Raw genomic sequence first — 22,443 nt, forward strand, 5'->3', positions numbered from 1 at the left:
CAGTGTCACTCACCAGCGTGGAAGTCGATGCCGACGGCCAGAGAGGTACCAGACACTGGCACCAAGGCGTCAGATTTGTCTGCTGGGTCGAGTGGAATTCCTCTGATTCCCTCATGAACAGAGTAAAGAAGGAAAGAGCCCATACCTGCTCAGAGAGAGTACAATCACTAAGTTTTTAGGACACTCTGCATTCCCACAGTATGTGTGAATGTAACAGAGAAGCAGTGTCTTACCCTCACAGGACTGCTGTCCTGTCTTGAGGCTGTACCCTGCAGTACACATGCAGGCCCTGGTTGTTGGTGAGGTGGGGAGACACAGCTGGGAGCAGTCGCCGTTGTTATTACTACACAGGTTGATACCCGCTACGGAGAAGTGAGAAACAAAGAAAAACAGGGAAATAGTGTTGAGAAAGAAAAAGATGTTTAATATAGAATTACTCTTTGACTCGTTACTGACAAATGATATTTCAAATGATATTTCTTACCTTTCTGCACATCCTCATCATAGATCCTCATGTGCATCATAGGGGAGGTGTTGTTTCGCAAAACCTTCCAGTTTCCTCCATCCTTCTTGTCACATGTTCCTATCTGGTCAGTTCCTTGATCTGCCCACCACAGCTTGTCTCCTACAGTGAGGGAAATTGATTCACATTTTTGTATGTTATCCCCTTAACATGAACTAGTGATTCCGAGATATGGAACTGCCTTGATTTTTTTGGTAATATGAAGTAACTATTAAGAATTAATCCCAGAAAACAAAGAGGATAAGTTAGTAGTGGTATTATCTTTTTCATCTTACCCATAATAGCCAGTGCAGTAGCCTTGGTAAGTTTGCCTTTAACACCTTCCAGGATCTCCAGTTTAGAACCATCCATATGACACCAGTTAATGGTGCTGTTTCCGGAGCTGATCCAATACAGCCGTTCTTTTTCATAGTCAATAGAAAGGCCTGGGTGGAAAGGATAATGATACTATTATACATAGAAATGCTTAATGTGTGCTCTCACCCTGTAGAGTTAAAGAGAAATTCACTATTATTTCACAGTCAGTTATTCTTCGAAAAAGGCGGTCCATCTGCTCACCTACGGGTCCCTTCTGATTAGTGAAAAGTGTGGTGCGGTTGCTACCGTCCATGTTAGCCATGCTTATGTTGTCACCATCAGTCCAGTAAAGCTTCCTGAGGAGGGACATGAATAAATATGAATAAGGGGCTGAAATCTATTTTCTGAAGAAGAACAATGCTCTACCAAAGACCCTTTACGGCACAAGAAACAACAGTAGCATCAAATGAAGAAAAATAAGTAGGTCAACAAAGAAGAAGCATTAAGAGATGGATTACTGTGCCTCAAAAACCTAGAATAAAGCGTATTAATCTAGAGAATAAGTTTAAATAAAATCCACTAGTAATTAAGAAGTAAAAATATGTGCAATTAAAGTCAGCATAGACTTAATTAAGTATTATTAGGAGAAATGGAAACCAACAAAGAGCATCAGCAAGAGCATTCACATGTTAACCTACACAGGCCTAACTAACTGGAGAGAACACTCACCCTAGTAGAGGGTGCACCACCAGACAGTGGGGCTTGTCTAAACCCTGGATGACAGCATTCTTGAAAGATCCATCCAGTCTGGCCACATTGATCTGCTTCTTATTGGCATCATAGCTGGTCCAGAAGAGGTTCCTGGAAACCCAGTCTATGGCCAGCCCATGGGCATTAGGAAGGTCTGGGGAGTTTCAGAACCACAAAGGAAAAGCTTAGAGCTTCCTGAGCATGCAGTGTGTTATCAAAATATTGTTAATTTAATTACCAATTACTCAGCTTTTCTGCACTTTCAGACATAAATCTGTGCATTTATGAAAGCATTATGCATTAAACTTCTAAGTGAAATAAAAAGAATTAAATCAAAACAGGAGTGACAGCTATTCCGGGGATTGTTCTCACCAGCAGACACAACAGTCTCCACCCCAGTGCCATTGATGAAAGCTCTCTTGATGGTCTGTGTTCGAACATCTGACCAGTAGATACGATGCTCCACAGCATCATAGTCCACCGCTGTCACATTGTCTATGTCCGGCACAGTAAAGGAGATGATGTAGTTGTAGTAAGGGTTGTCGATGTCAACACCTCGGATCTCGATCTGACGAGCATAAAGAAGGAACTTGCGGGATTCTGAAAAAGAAAAACAAACACTGAGAGTAAGAAGGATTTTTAGAAATGATTTCTGTGTTGTCTACAATTGAACGGAATAACAAAAAGAGGAAAGAAATACAGATGTACGCATACAGAATCAGTTCGGCAGCCTACTTAACTTGCTTTACTCCAGATATTATCAGTTTTTCACATGTGCAAGTCCAATGTTAGCAATGAAGACTTTACACAGGATTTAGGATGACTTCAGGCAGAAATACTGAAGTTATAATAAAATTCTCAAGTTCGCCCAATTTATACTGTTACAAGGGAAACTGTGATTAAAGGATTAAATAAGTTTAGGCTTCTTCTCACTGTACTAGCAACACAATCAAAGTGAGCCAGCTGAATCCCAGGAGATAGACGCTCAATAGGGTCAAACTGACCAGCCAGTAACATGTTCTCCTTTTCGAGGCTAGATTACCTCCTGGGAGATGGGAGGTGGACATAACAGATGACTGCCTCTCAATCAAGAATGTATACAAGTGATACTCAGTTTACGTGGTGAATGTGTCAGAGAACTCTAAATTTTTGGGTGAGACTGCTCATCTCCCTGAAAATTCCCGTGCTAAAGGAGAATAGACCAGACGCCCACTAATCCAATTATCCTCACATCTACTATGCTGAGATGAGGATTGTTCTGTAAAATGCTAAAGATTTAGACAGACTCTCAGAATGACTGCATGTGCAGACATGCTCATAAATTCCCACAGCTACCCCTCGAAACCACAATGAAACCCACTCGTGAAATCATACTGCAATAGATGAAGACTTCAGCACATCACTTCTCACAGTCTTTTATTTGTAATGAAAGTGAAGAAGGCCATGTGGCACAAACAGGGGGGATGCAAATAGATCTTCAGTCATAATAGACAACAGCTAATGGCGCTGATGGCACGTTCGGGAGCAGAAAAGAAATTATTCTTGCAAACAAAGAGCCTGTCCCTTGCTCCTCCATGACATGGATTATACTGTATATCACAGCATTGTGTGTACATTCTCCATAAGAGTGGTTTTTAAGGTAAGAGGAAAAGACTGTAGGTGTGTGTTCTTGTGTGTTAGCAGGCAACAGTATCTTTCCTTACCTTTGCAGGTTCGTTTGTCAGCCTGCAGCTTCATGAGGTGAGGGCAGGCACAGGAGAAGGTCTGGTTAAAGTTGATGAGACAGAGGTGTGAGCAAGGACCTTTACCATCACTGGTGGCACATGGGTTGGGAGCTAAAAGAAGGAGACACACAAAAAGGCAGAGCATATGTAGCATACGAGAGACAGAGAGAGAGCGGAGGTATTGCAGACTGCAGTGAATATGATATTTTCAAAGATTTAGAAAAAAGCATGAAAGAAACCTATACATTCTAGTATCAGACTAAGCCAAATGTTTAATTGAGATGCAGTTTCCAGAGTATCACAATCAGGAGTTATTTTTCTCAATTTCCTGAGTGTAATGGACTTCTCAATCAATCGAACCTCAAAGAAAGTGAGAATTCAGAAACAGACTTTGTTTTACCAGACCTGTCATCACATCTTGTTCCCTCATCACTCTCATGGGCATTGGTTGCAGCTGTCAATCACCAATTCTGTGAGATCTCTCTTTTCCTGCCTCCAATTACAGGACCCAATGTGTCCATGCTGCCCACACACCCTCAGGATCCCATAGCCATTGGCTACTGACCATCAAGGTGACAGCTCAGTGTGACAGAATACTGCAAAACAGTTCTGACAATCCTACTGCCATCTTGTCAATCATGTGTGTGTGTGTGAGATCAACACATGACATTTAAGTCACAGGAGGAGTGTTTTAATTCCTACCCAGCCGGTGAGAAATGCCAAGCAGTGAGGTGACTTTGTGATCAACGAGGCAGCAGGAGGCATCCAAATTGCTGCCGGTGTGAGGAGACAACACGTCTCACAGCTCTAAAAGGTCAGCTGTCTTTGGGAAATAGGAGCTGTGAATCAACACGGTCAGCAATGAACTGTGAGCTTGTCACAATTCTCCTTTAATTAAAGCCCAAATCAGTCAGCCATGCTGACAGGCAGGGGTAAATCTGTGATATGGGTTATCTCACTCTGTGTGTGTGTGTGTGCACGCGCGCTTCTCTATGAGCATCTATATCTGGTGTGCAACCTACCCTGGGGTTGTCTGGACGGGTGATAGACCTGCAAGTCAAAGGGCTGTGTGTTGGTGCGCTGGACTACAGTGACATTGTGTCCTGTCCATTTGTTGGCTTTGGCCAGAGTGTTGGTCCTCCAGTCGGTCCAGTAGACCTCGCCTCCATACATGGTGACAGCAAAGGGGTGGGACAAATACTCATGACCCCGCAACACTTCAATAAGCCCAGAACCGTCGTACATAGCAGAGTAGATAGCATCTGACCTGGAGAAGAATTAAGGCAGAGATATATACTTTGAATAACAGGGGTAACATGTGCATTGGCTTATGTATATGCAGGTTGCTCATGTTATTAGATGACTCTGTAGTTTGTATGTAGTTTTACATAAGCAAAGCACCATTTCATGTTTATTAAAAAAATGTGTAATACAAAGAAAAAAGAAAAAATACTGAGAGAGTGAGTGATGCAATCAGTGAGTGGGTGGATGCCGTGCAATGAGAGCACTCTGTATATTCTGAGCCTGGTGGCAAACACTACCTGGCATCAATCCAGACAATGCGTCTTTCCATGTAGTCCACAGTGAGTCCATTGGGCCAGCCGCCACTGCCTGTCTCCCTGTGGATGGTGCGTCTGCCTTCACCACTCATAGATGCTGCCTCAATCCTCGGCAGACTGGCATCCCAGTCTGTCCAAAATAGAATACTGCAACAGAAAATAATCAGTGTGAGGAGCGATCATGACAGATGTGTATAATACATATACAGTATATACTGTGTACACACGTACATGTAAAGGGTGTTTTTGGCTTTAGAATCACTTGATCTACGCCTCTTACCCATCACGAGGGTCTAGGGCTATAGCCCGGGGATGCTCCACCTCCCCAGCCAGCAGGGTGGTTCTCATGGTCCCATCCAGTTTGGCCACCTCAATTTGGTCCAGATTGCTCTCCACCCAGTAGATGTTTCCTGCTATCCAGTCCACAGCCAGGCCTTCTGGAGTAGCAAGTCCATACTGGATCACCACCTCAAAACTGGTCAGTGCTGACCGGAACACACAGAGAAAGTGGGACTTAAAACCGGGATTGATAATTTGTTGCATTTTATACCATTTTAAAGAGAAGTTGTAATTCAGCTAATTGAGTGTACTAGCTTGGCTCATGTCACAATCTCCAGGGTTAGCAAATCTCTAGCCGGCACATATGGTTCAATGAGCCCAAAAAAAAAAAAAAAAACTGAACTGTTTAGAATTCTTTACTTTTATGGTTATGGTAATCTGTAAGTGAAGGGCATGGACTGCTGTGTCTGTCAGTGTGGTTTCGACCAGCGCTATCTTCCCACTGCCCCACTTCTAAGAAAGACCTCCCTCTCTTTTTATTGTTTCCCAGAAACCACTGGCTTTCATGCAAACTAAGTGCAAAACCAAAATGTGTGATCATCTCTGGCTGAGGGCAATCAGACAAGTTCTTCACAAGTCCTTCCAGTGGTAATTAGAGGGAGAGGGAGAGGGATAGGTCTTCTTCACAGTTTGCTTAAAGGAATGCTGGAGTTATGGCTGCCTTTCTATGTGCATGTGTGGGTAGGGGCATCTCCATTAAGCAGTTGGCACTACCCAGTGTATGCCAACAACGTTGGAAATGCTGAAATGGCTTCAGTAACAAGCAGCAGAGCTGATGTATGAGTTATTCACAATTTCTCTGCTCAAAAGCCCTGATTTAATGGTGAAGTTGGAGGGCTGGGAACTGGAACTACTGTGTGTTGTGCCTCCTACGCTACATCAGTGTTCTGGCTGCAGTCACGCACAGCGAGTACTGAGATAAATGGAAAGAGACAAAGCCTTCCGTGTGCCCCCTAAGCACTGTGCTGGGAACACAACCTTGATTTGCAAGGAGACCTGGGGTTTTGGACCAGGAAAGGCCGAACATGACCTGGGAGATTTATTCAGGGTCACAGAGCGCCACTGCTGACTACAGACTCTTTTTAAAAACATTTGGCTCTGAGAAATTAAAGAGTATTGGTTCAGCAGAAGTTAATTTCTGAATAATACAGAGTTAAAAGCACACATATGATTTTCTGTCTCAGAAGGAACAATCCACTTTACTATTTTTATTGAAACTGAAAAATGAACTTATTACATTTTAAAATAGACTGTTCTAAGGGGCCATTCATTCCACCACCCCATCTATCTTTCAGCATAACCTAACTCGCTGCCTCACCTCCATTTTCAGACAGTTTCCCACGGTAGATCTTGTCCTCCACAACATCAGTCCAATACAGGGTGCTCTGGTGGAGGTGAAAGTCCAAGGCAATGGTGTTCCGCAGGCCTGGTACCAGCACACTGAACTCCCCCTTGTGAAGCTCAATCCTTCTGATCTCATGGCGGTTGGAAAAGATGATGAAAGGCTTGAAGGGATCTGAATGCATAGAAATTATACCCAGAAAAGTGTTAGCGTCTTAGCATAGTAAATCTCTTCTCAAAGTCCAGATTCACAAAACCCCTTGTTACTCTTGGATCAAATCCTTCCACAGCTGTGTACATCTCCCCTATCTGTCCCTTCCAAAGAAAAAAAAAAGAGTAACTGATGGGATTTGCTGCTCATTTGCTGGAAAAAAATAATTTCAACACCATGATTTATTAAATTACAGTATATACATACAGAAGAACAAGTATTGTAGACCTTCTTCATCAGAAGAAAAATATGTTGCTCTCGATCTGAAGCCAAAAACAAAGTCTTCAATTTGTAGGAGTGAGTAAACCCCTCATGCCAAAAAGCCTGAGTCTTTCCTTACCCGTGCTTTTGCAGCTCTCCATGTCAGACTCCAGCTCCCAGCCATCGTAGCAGGAACACTTGACGCTGGATTTCTCCTGCTCGCACTTCTGGCTGCACTTTAGGTGTTTGGCACAGAAGCTCTGGATCTGGCAGGTCTTGTTGTCAGCTCCCAGCTCCATGCCCAGGGGACAAGAGCACATGAAGCCCTCCCCAGGAATGATGCTGCAGTTGTGACTACAGCCACCATTGTCCAATGAACACAAATCTGCATGCAAGAACAGAGATGAAAGGGGTTGGAGTATATCTGAGACAGGAGAGCTGTGAGCTGTGCGTGTTTTGAATATCACAAGACAAAATAACCAGGTACTGAACACATTTTCCTGTTGTGCTTTATGTACAGAAATGTTTTTGTGTGTAAAGAATATTTTACCACAAAGTTTTTCGTCTGAGCCATCCGGACAATCATCAGTGCCATCACACAGCTTCTCAGCAGGTAGACAGATGGAGTCGTTGGTAGCGCACATGTGGTGAGACAGCTTGCACACCAATGCCTCGCAGTTATCCTCATCCGAGTTGTCCTCACAGTCACTGTCGCCATCACACACCCAGGCCTTGCTAATGCAGCGAGCTGACAAGACCACAAAATGTAATCTTTCAGCTGTTGTTGTTTAAGACTTTTATCTTAATATATTCATAAAGATCCATTTAAACAAGTTTCAGGGCTTCGTCACACCACCTCTTATAACAGAGATAGTTTGGAAGAAAAATCAGTTCATTTGAATGAACACAGTCAGTGGGATATGCTCAGGAAGGCAAAGTGAATTAAACTTTTCGTGCCGTTGACCAATCGCAAATCATCTTGACAGTGCTGACCTTTGAGGGAACGGAGTCCAAAATGGAGGAAGCTTGTACCATCCAATTTTATATAATTCTGCTCGCCAGATGAGAAGCAACAGTAATAACTTTACTCTTGGTATCCAGTTTGCCAAAAATGAAACTAGCCACAAGGAGCAGCCAGTGCATGACGAGCATGCAAATAAATTTCCCAGTGCCACTTTCTGGTGTGACTGGGCACAAGTCTTTCATTTATTTGTCCTAATTTGTCAGAGGATAAAACCATATTTTTTGAAATAGGAAAGGTTCATCACCCTTAATCTCTGGTATGTAAGGTATCCAAAAGCATCCTTACCAGAGTCCCTACAGCTGAACTTGACAGCAGGGTCACACATGTGGGTGACACCCTCACAGTTGCTCTCATCACTCAGGTCCATGCAGTCAGTGTCGCCGTCACAGCGCCACCGCATGGGAATGCACAGGCCGTCCATCCGACACTGGAACTCATCTACATGGCAGCCGCCTGGAGGACGGGTGGCTGCAGAGAAAACAGCAAGAACAAGTGTGATAGTTAGCCAACAAAAAGATGGAGTGTGCAATCTCACCAGTGTCAAAGAAGCAATAAAATACCATTAGAAATCAGCAAATGAAAAATAACCAGACTGGAATCACAACGAGCAGACAACACACACACACACACACACACAGACCACACGACCCACACTTAGCGAAAAACTGAGAAGAGAAAGAATAGGCCATTAATTAATGTGTAGGTATGCTGGGTAGCTGAGTTAACAACCTGACACTGAGCCAAGTTAAACAACAATGATACACAGCTAACTGACTAATGTGACAGGCAGATTAAAGGCACCACTGAGGAGGTGGCACAATGACATCCCCTCATGGCAAAGGTCAGTGCTTAGCACAGCTAAAGCAGGAAACAGGCCGGGGACCTTCAGCACGGAATACAATGTACAGGAGGGGAAGGCAATAGTGTTGTTTTTTATTACAGCTAATGACTTCCAGACGGCAGATCGAAAGAACCCAAAAACCCAAAAACCCAAACGCGCACGCGCACACACGCGCACACACGCACACACACCCACACAGCACAGATTGCTCATTAGACCAACAGGTCACATTGCGCCATGTTTTTGCATGCTGAGACTTGACAGCAGTTGGCTGCATTTCTGCATGGATCAAACAGTACATGCTACACCAGAACACACACAGTGTAGAGGAGCGTATGCTTCAAGGCAGACCAACAGCTGAAAAAAGAGGTTGGCACTGTGCAATGACAATGTCAATGTCATTGTCGCAAAGAGTGGTTACCCAGAAAAACTCATTGTTGCAAAGCATCTCAAGATCAGTTATTTTCAACTCTAATCATGTAAATTCATGTTGCTTGCAGCAGAGTCAAAACCTGTGCCACTTGCACAAGACCTTGAGAGAGTTTAATTGTTATCTAACGACAAAACATAATCACATCCTGAACAATGCAACAGACTGGGTCTGCTGTAAATGATGAGTGGAAGCCAGGGGGCAGGCAGGGGCATGCAGAGTGGAGGAAATGGACAGGGAGGAGGAAGATCCAGTCTCCGTTATGATAACCTCTTTACAACTGCCAACATCAACACGTAAACATTGTGAAATATCATACTTGATGTGATGAGAGTTTGACTTTGGTAGAGCCCAAACACAATTTTTATTTTAAACACTGAGGGAGAGGAGATAGTGCCATAACAAAACAATTTAGAGCAATGCTATTTCAGTTTGGTATACGCAGTATTGTTCCCTACCCTGGTTGGTACAGTTGGCATGAGTCTCGTCACTGTAGTCTCCACAGTCATTGTCGCCGTCACAGGTCCAGTATTCTGGGATGCAGCGACCACTGTTGCATTTGAACTGGACGCTGGAGCAAGAATGGCTGCAGCCTGCTTCGTCACTGTTATCCCCACAGTCATTGTCTGCACATGAACACACAGACAAGATTTTATTGTCTGCTGCTGGATTGTTTTAAAGTACAGCTTCATGGAAAGTGAAGGATGTCTCAGAGGATGATGCTCACCATTGTCACAGCGCCAGTTGATGTTGATGCAGCGTCCGTTGGCGCAGGTGAACTGGGTCAGAGGGAAGCAGGTTGGATATGCTGGGAAGAGAGGAGAGGCAAAAATATCACAAGCAAATTTGTCATCTCAGACTAAAATATGTGCTCTTCAAGCAAAAGCAACAATATGAAGGTGCAGTAAAGACTCACCACAGGAGTCTGGTTCATCTGAGCGGTCTCCACAGTCGTCATCCAGGTCACATGTCCAGGAGACAGGGATGCAGCGCCCACTGGCACAGGGGTACTGGTTTGGTGGGCATGTACGAGCTGGCAGGGGAACAAGGTGTAATACAGTTAAATGCTGTTAAACGTCCTCTTTCCTTTTGCAGTATCTATGACTCAACATCTATGCTTGCAATAACTCATCACTGTTAAAAAAACACATCCTCAAAGACCTAATAGATTACATCTTAATATAATTTCCAATATTCTATTGCTACAAAAAGTAATTAAAGTGTAACAGAAACACAGCACACTCAGTTTATCTTAATTGAGTAAAAGACAGTTTTTAATCTCGTTCAATTTATTTGAGACACTGAGACAGCTATTATAAAACAAACAAAAGGTGTTTGCCAAGGACCACTGCTGCGTCTCAGCCCATTATCACTGAAGCAGTAGATCAGTACATCCTCCCGGACCATTTGTAAAATAATGCTGGCATCAGCTGCACTAATCGTCAGATTCCAATGCATCTGCAGATGCAACTTGTCTGTCTTCCCACAGTGTCTTTACTCCAGTGTTTCTCTTTTTATTCCTCTCTTAACCTCAACCTACGCACTTCCTATTACTAATAGTTATTCAATTCATAGTTATGTGTTTAAAATACTCATCATCTAACAACAAAAACCCTAGTTGCAGATTATGAGTCAATACATATCATATAGTATCTTCATTTGCCCAATCTGAAGTCTGCCAACTCCATAATAACAGCATTGTTTTTGAAACTTATGTAGATGGCATATATCTTTACAATGTATTAAAACCTGCCCCACAGGTAAAAAACTCCAACCATGTATTTCACATATCTAAAGATGAATGAAAACTGAAATGACCTCTAAACTACAAAGAACTCCAACATTATACATACCAGAACAGGTGGTGTTGGATTCATCTTCATCATTGCCGCAGTCATTGTCGCCGTCACACAGCCATCGCAGGGGGATACAGCGGTTGTTCTGGCATTTGAATCGGTCAGCTGGGCAGGTGTGCTGGTCTGAAAGAAGAAAACATAAAAACAATTTAAATTTAAAATTATTAAACATCAAGCACACCGCTTTACAAAAGCTTTCTGTGTGTGATAAATGATCCTGTAACCCTGTAAGTATGTCCCGTTAAATGAAAAAAAGAGTAGAACATCCAAGACAAATACCGTATGAGTCCCTGGATCTCACTATTGCCTGATTAGGAGAAAGCTGGCCATTAAAATTACAGCCACATTACAATGGCATGTAAAGAGACAATCTGCAAAACTACAGTTAGCGCTCTGTTGGTTCACATTACCTAAGACCCTTAAACAGAATTTTTTGTTGATGTATGTGTTGCTGTGTAACCATGACAATGACGTGGCACACTTACGGCAGAGCTCAGGGGCCTCATCACTGTTGTCTAGACAATCATTGTCCCCGTCACACTTCCAGCGCTCTTGGATGCAGCGGTTGTTCTTGCAGGCAAACTCCCCAGCCTGGCACTGGGGTGGGGGCACGTAGGAGGGGTTGGCTGGAGATGAGATCAGGGTAGGAGCAGAAACAGATGGACCATTGAGACAAGAGCTAAGTACCAAAACACAACAAACCTTTTTGGTGCCCCGGTCAGCTTTCATCTCTCTTAAAGTTACAAAAATATTGCTGGAGGTTCTTTAAAACTTCTCTCCAGACTTGGAAAAGATAGTGTCTAGTATAGCTTGCAAAGGGAAAGTACAGAATAGAATTCTTTAACAGCCTCAACTCCAGCTGAGTAATGAATTTTCCATAACCTTCCATATTGATCATTGAAACCTCTCTACTGGTAAAGCAGCTAAGTACCTTTGCATGTGACATTATCCACATCCAAGATTTGATCGTCAGCACAGCCGCAGGACCTGCCATTAGGGATGGCAAGGCACAGACTGCTACAGCCACCATTGTTAACTCGACATAGATTGGAGCCTACACACACAGACAAACCAAGAAGACAGTCTGAATGCAGTAAACACAATATACTCATCAGGATTTATAACTGTTAAATCATACTTGTCATTAGGTCATTATAAATCAGAATGGGGGAGATATACCTTGCTGCTGGTGTGCATCGTACACTCTAATCTCAAAGATGGGTGGCCTCTCGTTGCGGAGTAGGGTGACTGTCTTAGTGACCTGGTCCAGTTTATAGATGCTGCCACCACGATACTCATTCCAAAAGAGGAATTGTTTGTAATGACATAAGCCAAAGGCATGGTTAAGCTCCTGCCCCTCATACACCACCTGTTAAATCAGGAAAAAGAGAGGGGTTAGATCTCAAAATATTTCTTTTGTTCAAACTGATTATCTTAAAGTTATGACCAACATGTTGGAATTGAGCTTTTTTTTTTGTAATTTGGAGAAAAGTCTCTTTTATCAGATGTAAATAAACAAAGAGAATACTTTCTAAATATATTCCCTGAGCATCACCAACCTTTCGCTCAGTGGTGTTAAGGTAAACCAACTCAATGCGGTCGTAGTAAGCATCAACCCAGTAAAGTATGCCCTGGGGAATGTCCAGACTCAAGCCGTTGGGCCATAGCACCGTTTTGCTGGTCAAGAACACTTGGTGATGCGAACCATCCATCCAAGCTTTCTTGATCTTCCCTCTGTTGCTCTCTGTAGGGTCCTCCTCCCAGTCAGTCCAGTACATCCACCTGGGAGACGAGAAGACATCACATTCAGAAGGATTGTAAGATAAGACATTTCTTTGAAAACTGGAGACGTCAGAATGAATTTCTGAATTTTGATGCCCTTTGATTGTACATCCTTTGAAAAAGCAAAGGAATGGCAATCAAAAAATCCTTTGACAACTCACCAGCTCCCACACACTAATGTTAACCAATGAGTTCAACAAAAATCTATAGTATAGGCAGCCCACGTAGCTGCAAGTAACAAAAACTCAGACCATTATCTCCCACTGCTGTATGCTGCTGCAGCCAAATGTGGTAAGTGGGGTAACAAATTCAACATAGCATTTATGAGAAAAGAATACCCATTAATATAACAATACACCCCCCTTCACTGTCTCACCCATGCTGAGGGTCCACCACAATGGCACGAGGATGACTCATCTTTCCCTCAATAAGAGTCTTGCGAGTCTGTGAAGCCTTCTCCAGCCTGGCAACACTGATAGTCTTCTTAGGGCCATCATCTGTCCAGTACAGATTACCTCCCATCCAGTCTACTGCTATCCCCTCTACTGTGTGGATACCTGAGATAAGCAAAAGATGCCGGCGTGAAAAAGGAACTATTAGCTGGCCAATTCTGGACTTAAATCTTCTCCTCCTTAAATTCTTTGTAGAAGCTGGGATTTGGTTAGAAAGTACAAATAGACTCCAGAATCCTGTGCACAGTTATCATTTCATTCTTACCTTCCTTTAGTATGGTGTCTCTCTCTGTGCCATCTATTTTCTGTCGGCCAATTATGTAGCTGGTGGCATCAGCGAAGTAGATGAATTCACTGGCGGCGTGGAAATCCAGAGCTCTGGGGTTCATTAGGTTCTCAATGGGAATCATGTACTCATCCGGCACCTTAGCATTCATGTCCATGCCCCTGATGATTCCAGGACGACCCTTACCATACACCAAGAATAATTCATGGTCTGGTTCTGCAGAGGAAGAAGAAAAAAAAAAACAAAAAAAACATTCTCATTGATGCCATTATTTCTGTCAGCAATTTTGTTAACACTAGTACTTCTTTGACTTCATCAATCATAGCCGCTGAAGCAAATGGGATACTCACTCTTGCAGGACTTGCCATCACTGCCGAGGCTGAATCCAGAGCGACAGCGGCAGGTACGGGTCTTGTGGCTGTTGCTCAGCAGACAGATGTCAGAACAACCTCCAGCCTTACCGAACTGATCCAGGGCACATGCATGGCTGCGCACTGAGCAAGGAGAGCGGGGCACAAAAACAACTGTCATGTAACGGTAAATGTTATCAGTGGACATGGATCAGATGTGTCAGCAGGCAAGTTGAGATGCGAGTTGTGCCTGAGTGTGCACCTTGAGGTTGGCGCCTCTGGTGGTACACGTGCAGCGCGGCTCCCCGGTCTACCCGCGTCACCACATGGAAGTCGGAGCTGTTGAAGCGGTTCACTCGGATCACACTGGTCTTGGGGTTGAGGTTGCCTTCATCCGAGTTTGTAGCATACAGATAGTTCTCAAATACAGTCAGTCCGTATAGGTGCTCAATCTGAAATAAAATGAGACAATAAAGCATCAAAATTAAAACTTGAGTTTGCTATTAAAAATGCTGACGTTTTTAGTAAAACAGTTCATGGTGCATGACTAATAGCTTATGTGATATCATTTGTGTACACATTTTTATCTTAAACAGTGCCTGGAAAATTCTGCATAACTTACAAACTATTTATCAGAATAAAACAGACAGACAGACAAACACAGACAGAGACAGACACAGAGATAAAGAGAGAGTGTTTGTGTAAACTTGGCACAGGTCAGCATAATGGCTCCACTTCCCATCTGCTGTTAAACAGAGAGATTTTACTTTTATAAGGGTCTATTCTGTGCAGCTCTCCTCTACTGTCAGAAAGATGTATGGGTTGGGATCATATTACCTTCCCCCTACTATCACAGACAGACAGACAGACACACACACACAGACAGACACACACACACACATACACGCCACCGCCGCCGCCACCCCCCTAGCCCGCCCCGTGTCCTGATTTCATTAAGATCATGACTCCACTGTAAGTTTGAGCCAAGCTTCACTAGGACCAGACTAATATGTTTAGAGAGGCATTAGCCAATAAAATCACACACTCCTTAAGTAATATCAATCAAGGCAATAAAAAAGGACTTATCCCCAGGATAGACAGACTCTCTTTGTCTAGATACATGGCAGACAAATGGAAAACAGTACCATCTCTAAAGATGATGATATTAAATCACTGATGATATATATTTTGGAAAACAGATGTTCTGTGTTCTTGAAAGGAAGACTGAAAAGTCAATAGGGACTCAGGGCTATTGCTGTTTGGTGAAATGTAACCTCTTAAATGAAGGCTGAACAAACAGAAGTCTATACTCTTTACTATGTTTGGGCGGCGTGGCTAATTGCTATGTGTACACAAAGCCAACCATCCTTCAAACCTCACCAGCAGGCTCTGGATGATGGTGTGTCGGTTTTTGCCCTCATAGTCGACCACTTCGATGTAGTCCAGGTAGGCATCAGCCCAGTACACCAGCCGGTTGACCAGGTCCAGGGTGATACCATGAGGGAAAACGATCTTGCTGTCTACCAGCTTAGTGCGATTCTGACCATCCATGTCACAGCGCTCCACCCTTGGTGTAGACCCATAGTCTGTGAAGAACACTTTACTGTAGCAGAAGAAGATGAGAGAAAAGGATGGGAAGGTTAAGATGAAGTTAAGGTGATGGGAAAAGCAATTTCATTAACAAGAAAAAATTATACGACTTAAGGTACTTGATGACTGCAGTTTGACACGATGTATTCATTTATCTTGACATTACACAATCAACCAATAGTGAGCAATACATATTACTAATTATAATTATTTATAAAAAATATTTCCAGGACACTTAAAAAAAAAGAGAAGTGATACTTTGAAAAAAGGAACTACATCAGATACCAGCTTGTCAGTATGAGGAACCTGAAACATCGAACATGCAAGTTTTTATTTGGCACGCCCGTATTCGTCTAGGATTCCATCTGGAGAAAATGCTTTGATTTTTGACTGGCTGCTTGGTCAGCACGTCGTCTGATCATAAGACAGCTTTTTCCTCTCAAGGAGGCTGGAAGGAAGTACAGACCCCATGGCCGGGTCCAGAGCGATGCCTTTAGGGTTGTACAGCTCTTGGTCCAGCAGGGTCACACATGTCTGGCCGTTCTTGTTGCAGACAAACACTCGATCATCTACGTCATCCACAAAGTAGAAGTTTCCGGTCAGCCAGTCGATAGCCATCTGCTCAACATCTGACAGATGCAGAAGAGAGAAGAGGAGAGCACAGAACAGAAGAGAACAATTTCAAAAAACAGAGCTTCATGAGAGTACAGTCATATAACACTTGGTTATACACCAGGATAGATTAGCATCATTTTATGATGCCATGACCCTCTCCTCAAGAGTGCCCACTCTCTTGAAAAACTAAATAATAACTCTGAATTAATGAGCTTCTGTCCTGCACTGCACTTGTCTTTGATTAAGGCAAGCCTTGCGTGGGTGAGGGAAAGAAACACAAAAAGTGACAGATAAAGAGTGAGAGGTGAAGACCTGCACTCTCTAAACTGAACTCCTGTCATAGGACTTGAGCAGCATTGTTACTGCATAGGACCCATATATATTACCCAAGATGAGGCAACACAGATCAATTGTGAAAAATGGCTGACAGACCTACTAATAGAATGTTTCCACTGCAGGAACCTTCACATTGGAACAAGAAGCTTTTGACGAACTCACAAAACTTACCTGTATTTCAGGTGGAGGAGCTAGAGACTAACACATCACTGACTGGTCAAACACAGAACCCCCAGCACGTACAACTTGTGCATAACTTCGTTAGAAAAAAATAAGGAAGCACTGGGTGCCGCTAGCATCAATATTCGGGTGAGAGATGAACATTTCCTATATTGTTCGTTAACATTAAAAACAAAGTTATGCTGTCAGCCTTCAAAAAAAGGGTGAGAAATATTTCAATGGCTCAGCGAAAACACTGCTCATGAAAAAAAGAACATCTAGGCTTACATAGCAACATACAGAAGCGTGACCAGTTAAAGAAGAAAAACAACTTGAGGTATCTTGATAAGGTGTTGGGCCAATACACATCGCTACAACAGCTTCAGTGCTCCTTGGCAAACATTCTTAAAGTCTCTAGAATCTACTGGAGGCACAAACAAGTTTCCACTCAAGAAATATCCTCTATTTGGTGTTTTGATGGTGGTGGCGGATGCTATCTAACGCATCAGTCCAAAAGTCTCCCATATGTGTTCAAATTGGTTGAGATTTGGTAACGGTTAAGGTCATAATATATGATTCACATCATTCTAATGCTCATCAATTCCTTCAGTGACCCCTTGTGCCCTTTATCCGCTGTCTCCTCACTTATTCATTCTGGTTTTTAATTTAATTTGTCATCCATCTGTACTTCTCAGACAGGAGCTGTAGAAAAACCAGCAAAAAGGCTTTACCATGGCAGCACAGAAACATGACACATGCATTTTAGGGATAAACCAGATTGTCACTCAAAGTGACCCAAAATACGGATGCAATGCCTCTTACAAAGGAACTTGAAATTTTGTATCCCCACTGCTTACTAAGCCAACCTAGAAAGAGGAAGCTTTGCAGATGGAGACCCTTATTTCAGATATATCCCCCGCATTGGGGGTTTAATTGCAAAGTTAGCATTGGAAACATTTCTCACTCTGAGAACTCTGTCCTGTACGAGACTGGGTGCAGAAGTCCCTGACCACAGGGAGACCTAGCTTGAAGGGGGGGCTTGAAGATACATACAGCCTTGTGTTTTAACAGCTGCCACTGCGCTTCCTTTCAAAGCAGAACACTGTATACACACATGCACATCACACAGGCTCACTATTCACACATACACCATCAAAGTGACCGCAGGTGTTTCTCTAGTTATTCCAAGGGACAACTTTGATGTTGGGGTACAGGAGTGGGGTAGAACACTATTGACAGTGAGCCTGCCATTAAACTTTCCCAAGATTTTGACTATTCATGAAAAAAAATAAAATAAATAACAATAATAATAATTTTAAAAAACATCTGCACTGGAGCCCCCTAACAATGACAACCATGCTGCTCAGACACAGAGCCAAAGCATGTTGCACAACAGAGCATACACACATCTGGGCCCAATGTAGAAACCCCCTACCCCACCTACCAAAAGTACATAGAACTTCAAAAGGCCTGCCCCACATGGGACTTACAATATGCTTGGTGCTAGAATATAAGCAGAGTTGAGGAGAAAATGGGAAACAATGGACGATGGGATTATGGGAGTGGTCAAAAAAGAAAAACAAAGATACTGATGGTGAAATAAATTCATATCAAAACATTAAAAGTTCTGGTGCACCTCCAATCTGGAAATAATTTATTGACTGTGGGCAAAGTTAGGTCTCGTCCCACATCTAAAAAGGGAGTTAGCTGTAAATACATGAGCTAATATAAAAATCATCGTCAAAAGAACAGAAGGAGGGAGTAAAAACCAGTGCAAGATGTTTCATAAACATCTGAACCAAGATTCTAACAAAGGGGGAAGTCTGTCAGCAGCTAAGAGGGATAGTGATACTCCCACTGGTATCAGCTCTTAACCCATACTTCTCTAAAGAAATCCAGCTGGAATTCTGGCAGCAAAAGGCACGGATTAGACTCATATAAAGAGTATAGAGCCACTTGTGCAACACAGTGACTATTGCATTGTGCAACAGCCTACAGCTAGTGGACCCCTTTATCCAGAGAGCCAAGCAGTCTGCTAACATCCTGACTCATTCAGTGTCCGGTAAGTGGAAAGTTTGCTGGCAAACTGAATGAACCCACCCCTTTCTCTTCATCCAACAAACCTGCCCTCACAACCCCTTTTCACTTCCTGCCCTTAACACCTACCAGCTCACACTACTCTGAGGAAACATTTCACAAACTGAGGGGGTCTTAGTGGCAACAACAAACATGCTTTCCACCCTAATAACATAGGTATTTACATACAGGGTCACAGCCTACTTCAAAACTAGTCACACACCTTGACTCTATTTGCATGTTTTGCAAGCATTCCTATATTTACGTGAATCATCATGCGGCTTCCATAATCCTCCCTGTGCCAAGAAGATCCTATTAATCTGTGAAAAAACCTCTTTGACCTCTCTAGAGCACAGTTTTAGAGTTTAGCGATTATGATTTTCCATAAGGACCTGACATATGACCTCTATTTAAGAGCAGTAATTTTGAAACGTTATGCCACTTTTAAATCTCCCACTTCAGCAAGTGAAAAAGAGAGGTTATCAGCTGCATAGGAAGGTTTGATGACAGGGGTGCCGTGACACGATCCCACCCATGACAAAAAAAGAAAAGAAAAAAGAAAAGAAACGATGGAGAGGATTTAGGTGCTTCAGGTAGAATAGACATGTTCTGTTTGGATGTGAGAATGATATAGTACACCGGCAGGCTTTGTTTTAACTAGATGTACATTAACAGATAAATTAAAAAAAATGATATTCTGATTGTTTGCAATAAGACAAAATGCCCAAAACATTAAGTTCATAGTCAGATCTTGACACATATTTAGAAAGACCTTCTCTGCACTGATCTATTGTGGAAAAAAAAGATGCCTCAAGGACAAGGACAAGAAAGAGAGATGAAGAAGGACTGAACGATGGACAGTGGGACGTGGGGCGAAGTGCTGGTCCCTGCTGTGGAGTCCCGCTCGGAGGGTGGAGAGGATGGGGCAAGCAGGCTGTGCTCCCCTTTTATCTTCCCAGTCAGGGAATCACACATGCAAACAGAGCAGGCCACATCTGCTACCCTCGTCTACTTATCTGCCCTTCTCTCTCAGGCTCTCAGAGGCTATAAATCACCCTGTTTGTGTGAACCCTGCTCTAAGCCCCTTGCCTCCGTACTTTCATCCATATCCATCCCCAGGTCCGCCCATCATACTTTTAGGAGTGCACCTGAGCCCTGCTTGTTTAAAAAAAAAATGCAAAAATATAACTGACAAAGAGTCCATACTGGTACCAATTATAGGATCATACCCATCTGCCTTCATTAAAGTCAGATGGGTAAATCAGGAAGGGTGCAGAGTTTACATGGGCCAAGCTTGACTATCGTTTTAAAAGCAAAAAACCGCAAGGGAAACCATATAGCTGAGATCCACCAAATTTAGGGAGGGCTTCTGCTCTCTTATCGCAGCTGAAAGCCCACACTGACGTAACATCGAAAAATGTGGAAATTTGCACATAGCCAAAGTGCAAAGAGAGCCTCTTGCCCATTTGTCCTGTTTACTCCCTGGGTGACTTAGAAGAACAAAATCCCACTGACTGAGTTGACTGCGCGTATGCAGTCAGGGTTCCCGCAGAGTGTTTTGTAGTGGATGTGGGTCACCTCACCTGAAATTAAGACTGCCTCCACTAACACCCTTGAAAGTCAATACACTGAAATAAAACATAAGCTTTCAGTGAAAAGGAAAAAATGTGCTATTTCACACAGCAAACGCCATATATTTAATGAGTGTGGCTATGTCAGGAGACAAGTTACATCAAGATTTAAGTGGCTCACCACCTCTGTTCAACAATTTCCTTGGGGAAACCCTTGAAGCGCAGAACAAGATCAACAGATAATGTCTCAGACATGGCTCACTTTGCCCTGCTCATTGTGAACACTGTAAAACCATTTTCAAATTTTAACCAAAAGTCATTTACCTGATTGTCTTATTCCAAACTGCACTTTCTGATATCAACATTCGATAAGGTAAAACAAATCTAATATTAAATGTTAGTTTTACTGAAATTCGGTTATTGGGACATCAGTGGAAGACAAATAAAGAGTAATAGATAATACAATAACTCACTGCAGCAATCTTAATTCATAAAAGGTAATATGTCACTAAGTAATAGGTGCATGAGTCAAAGGTATTTGGGTCGATGTGCGAGTGTGTGTTTGTTTGAGCCTCAGCTATGAGCGTTATTAAGTGACCTGACTGGACAGGACCTGAGACGGCCAGAGGAATGTAGAGGCTGTTCAGGCTGACATAACCCTATGGAGGAATGTAAATACCATCTGCATGACCATTTGCGCACACGCACGCCCGCCCGCACGCACTCACGCAGACAACCAAGGTACAGCAAACCACTACCTTCTTTCTCTCCCTCTCATTTTATCAGTCTCCTGTCTCCTTTACTTCAATCTTTCTCTCAGGGTTCCTCTCTCTTCCATCCTTCATCCCCATTCACCCCTCAGACCACTTAGCACAATGAGGCCGAGATGGAATATGGGAGTGCAGTGAATCAACTGGAAAAACCCCATTTTAGGATGCTGGGGTTCACTGAGCTTCCTAAGCTCGGCTCTGCCCCAGCTGTCAGCAGTGACAGCAGTTACACAAGCTTCGTTTAAAGTGGATATGAGCCGAGGCACTTCTAATCACGTCGCAGGTTTTGTGAGCCACATTTCAGGGTCTACACACCCGGCTTCTTCCCTTGTTTTCTTCACGTCTGCTGTTCCATGCCTGGGGCCAATTCTCAAGGGAACGCTTCTCACACACATCTATGTATGAGTACACGCACAAACCCACACCCTGGCTTTTATGTTTTGTCTACATTTCTTCCCCCATTCTTAGAGAGTAACGGCTCTATCAGCGAGGCAAATAAAAACAAACCCTGTCAGTCTCATAATCAGAGATAAATCATGTCAGCGTTTTATGAGTAGGTCTCTCAGAGGGATGTGTTCACATGCTGTGTATGTTAGTCTCTGTGTGCCTATGTGTCTGTCTGGGTGTTGCCCAAGAGATTTGGGTTAAGACGATGCCTATGGCTATGATGACACCTACATCCTCCAGAGGCCAGACATTTCACTTGTCATTGTTTAAAGGTTGTGGACTATACACTGTCCTCCTACACACACCACACATACACATGCACATGCACTATTTACCTACACACCCCAGGACAAAATGTGCAGTACTTGGGAGGATGATGATCAATGATGGGAACTGGGATACATTTGATTACACTCAAATGCATCAGACAAGACCAGTGGAAAAATACATACAGGCTTCTGAATAGTCAGTACATAAATCAAGCTACACAGTAGGTTACTGTTTGTCTGTCAAGAAATGTGCAAACTAATGCCTTAAGGTATGCTGGTAGCCCTATATGTATCATATCACAGTCAGTCAGCTACACACATAGTGCCTCTATGGGATGATTTAGTGGTGTGTCAGGGTGCCCCTGTTCTTCAAAGACAAACCTTTTGAAAAATAAAGCTGGGCTCAGCGTTTCTACTTGGCACTTTTATGCTGGTATGAGCAGCTTTCAGAGACGAGGCTGTATTGCTTCACATCTTACATTTGCCTGAGCTAGCAAATGCAAAGTTGACCATCGGATTCCTCAGGCATAGTACGGAAATTTCACACAGGGTGAGCTGACAACTCGAACTGATTACCTGAGTGCTGCTTGCGTGCTCTTATGCAAGGCATTCATTTGTCTTCCACTGGCAATCTACAACTAAAC

General features: G+C 43.1%; 1 protein-coding gene across 1 annotated transcript in view; it reads right to left on the reverse strand.

Moving 5' to 3' along the window:
• Positions 1-22,443, reverse strand: part of lrp1ab (low density lipoprotein receptor-related protein 1Ab) — an 88,577-nt gene that overhangs the window by 30,404 nt on the left and 35,730 nt on the right. The window contains exons 7-35 of the mRNA XM_040152061.1: positions 16,023-16,185; positions 15,347-15,569; positions 14,229-14,418; positions 13,967-14,110; positions 13,596-13,832; positions 13,255-13,435; positions 12,656-12,878; positions 12,276-12,465; positions 12,028-12,150; positions 11,582-11,722; positions 11,094-11,219; positions 10,157-10,273; positions 9,968-10,048; positions 9,699-9,866; positions 8,255-8,437; positions 7,496-7,693; positions 7,085-7,330; positions 6,511-6,708; positions 5,134-5,338; positions 4,836-5,000; positions 4,317-4,561; positions 3,274-3,405; positions 1,943-2,170; positions 1,550-1,724; positions 1,082-1,176; positions 799-948; positions 485-625; positions 234-362; positions 14-145 (exon numbers count right to left, since the gene is read on the reverse strand). Of these exons, the coding sequence (XP_040007995.1) occupies positions 14-145; positions 234-362; positions 485-625; positions 799-948; positions 1,082-1,176; positions 1,550-1,724; positions 1,943-2,170; positions 3,274-3,405; positions 4,317-4,561; positions 4,836-5,000; positions 5,134-5,338; positions 6,511-6,708; positions 7,085-7,330; positions 7,496-7,693; positions 8,255-8,437; positions 9,699-9,866; positions 9,968-10,048; positions 10,157-10,273; positions 11,094-11,219; positions 11,582-11,722; positions 12,028-12,150; positions 12,276-12,465; positions 12,656-12,878; positions 13,255-13,435; positions 13,596-13,832; positions 13,967-14,110; positions 14,229-14,418; positions 15,347-15,569; positions 16,023-16,185 (4,929 nt within the window). The remainder of the gene's footprint in view (positions 1-13; positions 146-233; positions 363-484; positions 626-798; positions 949-1,081; positions 1,177-1,549; positions 1,725-1,942; positions 2,171-3,273; positions 3,406-4,316; positions 4,562-4,835; positions 5,001-5,133; positions 5,339-6,510; positions 6,709-7,084; positions 7,331-7,495; positions 7,694-8,254; positions 8,438-9,698; positions 9,867-9,967; positions 10,049-10,156; positions 10,274-11,093; positions 11,220-11,581; positions 11,723-12,027; positions 12,151-12,275; positions 12,466-12,655; positions 12,879-13,254; positions 13,436-13,595; positions 13,833-13,966; positions 14,111-14,228; positions 14,419-15,346; positions 15,570-16,022; positions 16,186-22,443) is intronic.

Source organism: Xiphias gladius, chromosome 18 (genome assembly GCF_016859285.1).
Source record: "Xiphias gladius isolate SHS-SW01 ecotype Sanya breed wild chromosome 18, ASM1685928v1, whole genome shotgun sequence".
Classification (NCBI taxonomy): Eukaryota; Metazoa; Chordata; class Actinopteri; order Istiophoriformes; family Xiphiidae; genus Xiphias; species Xiphias gladius.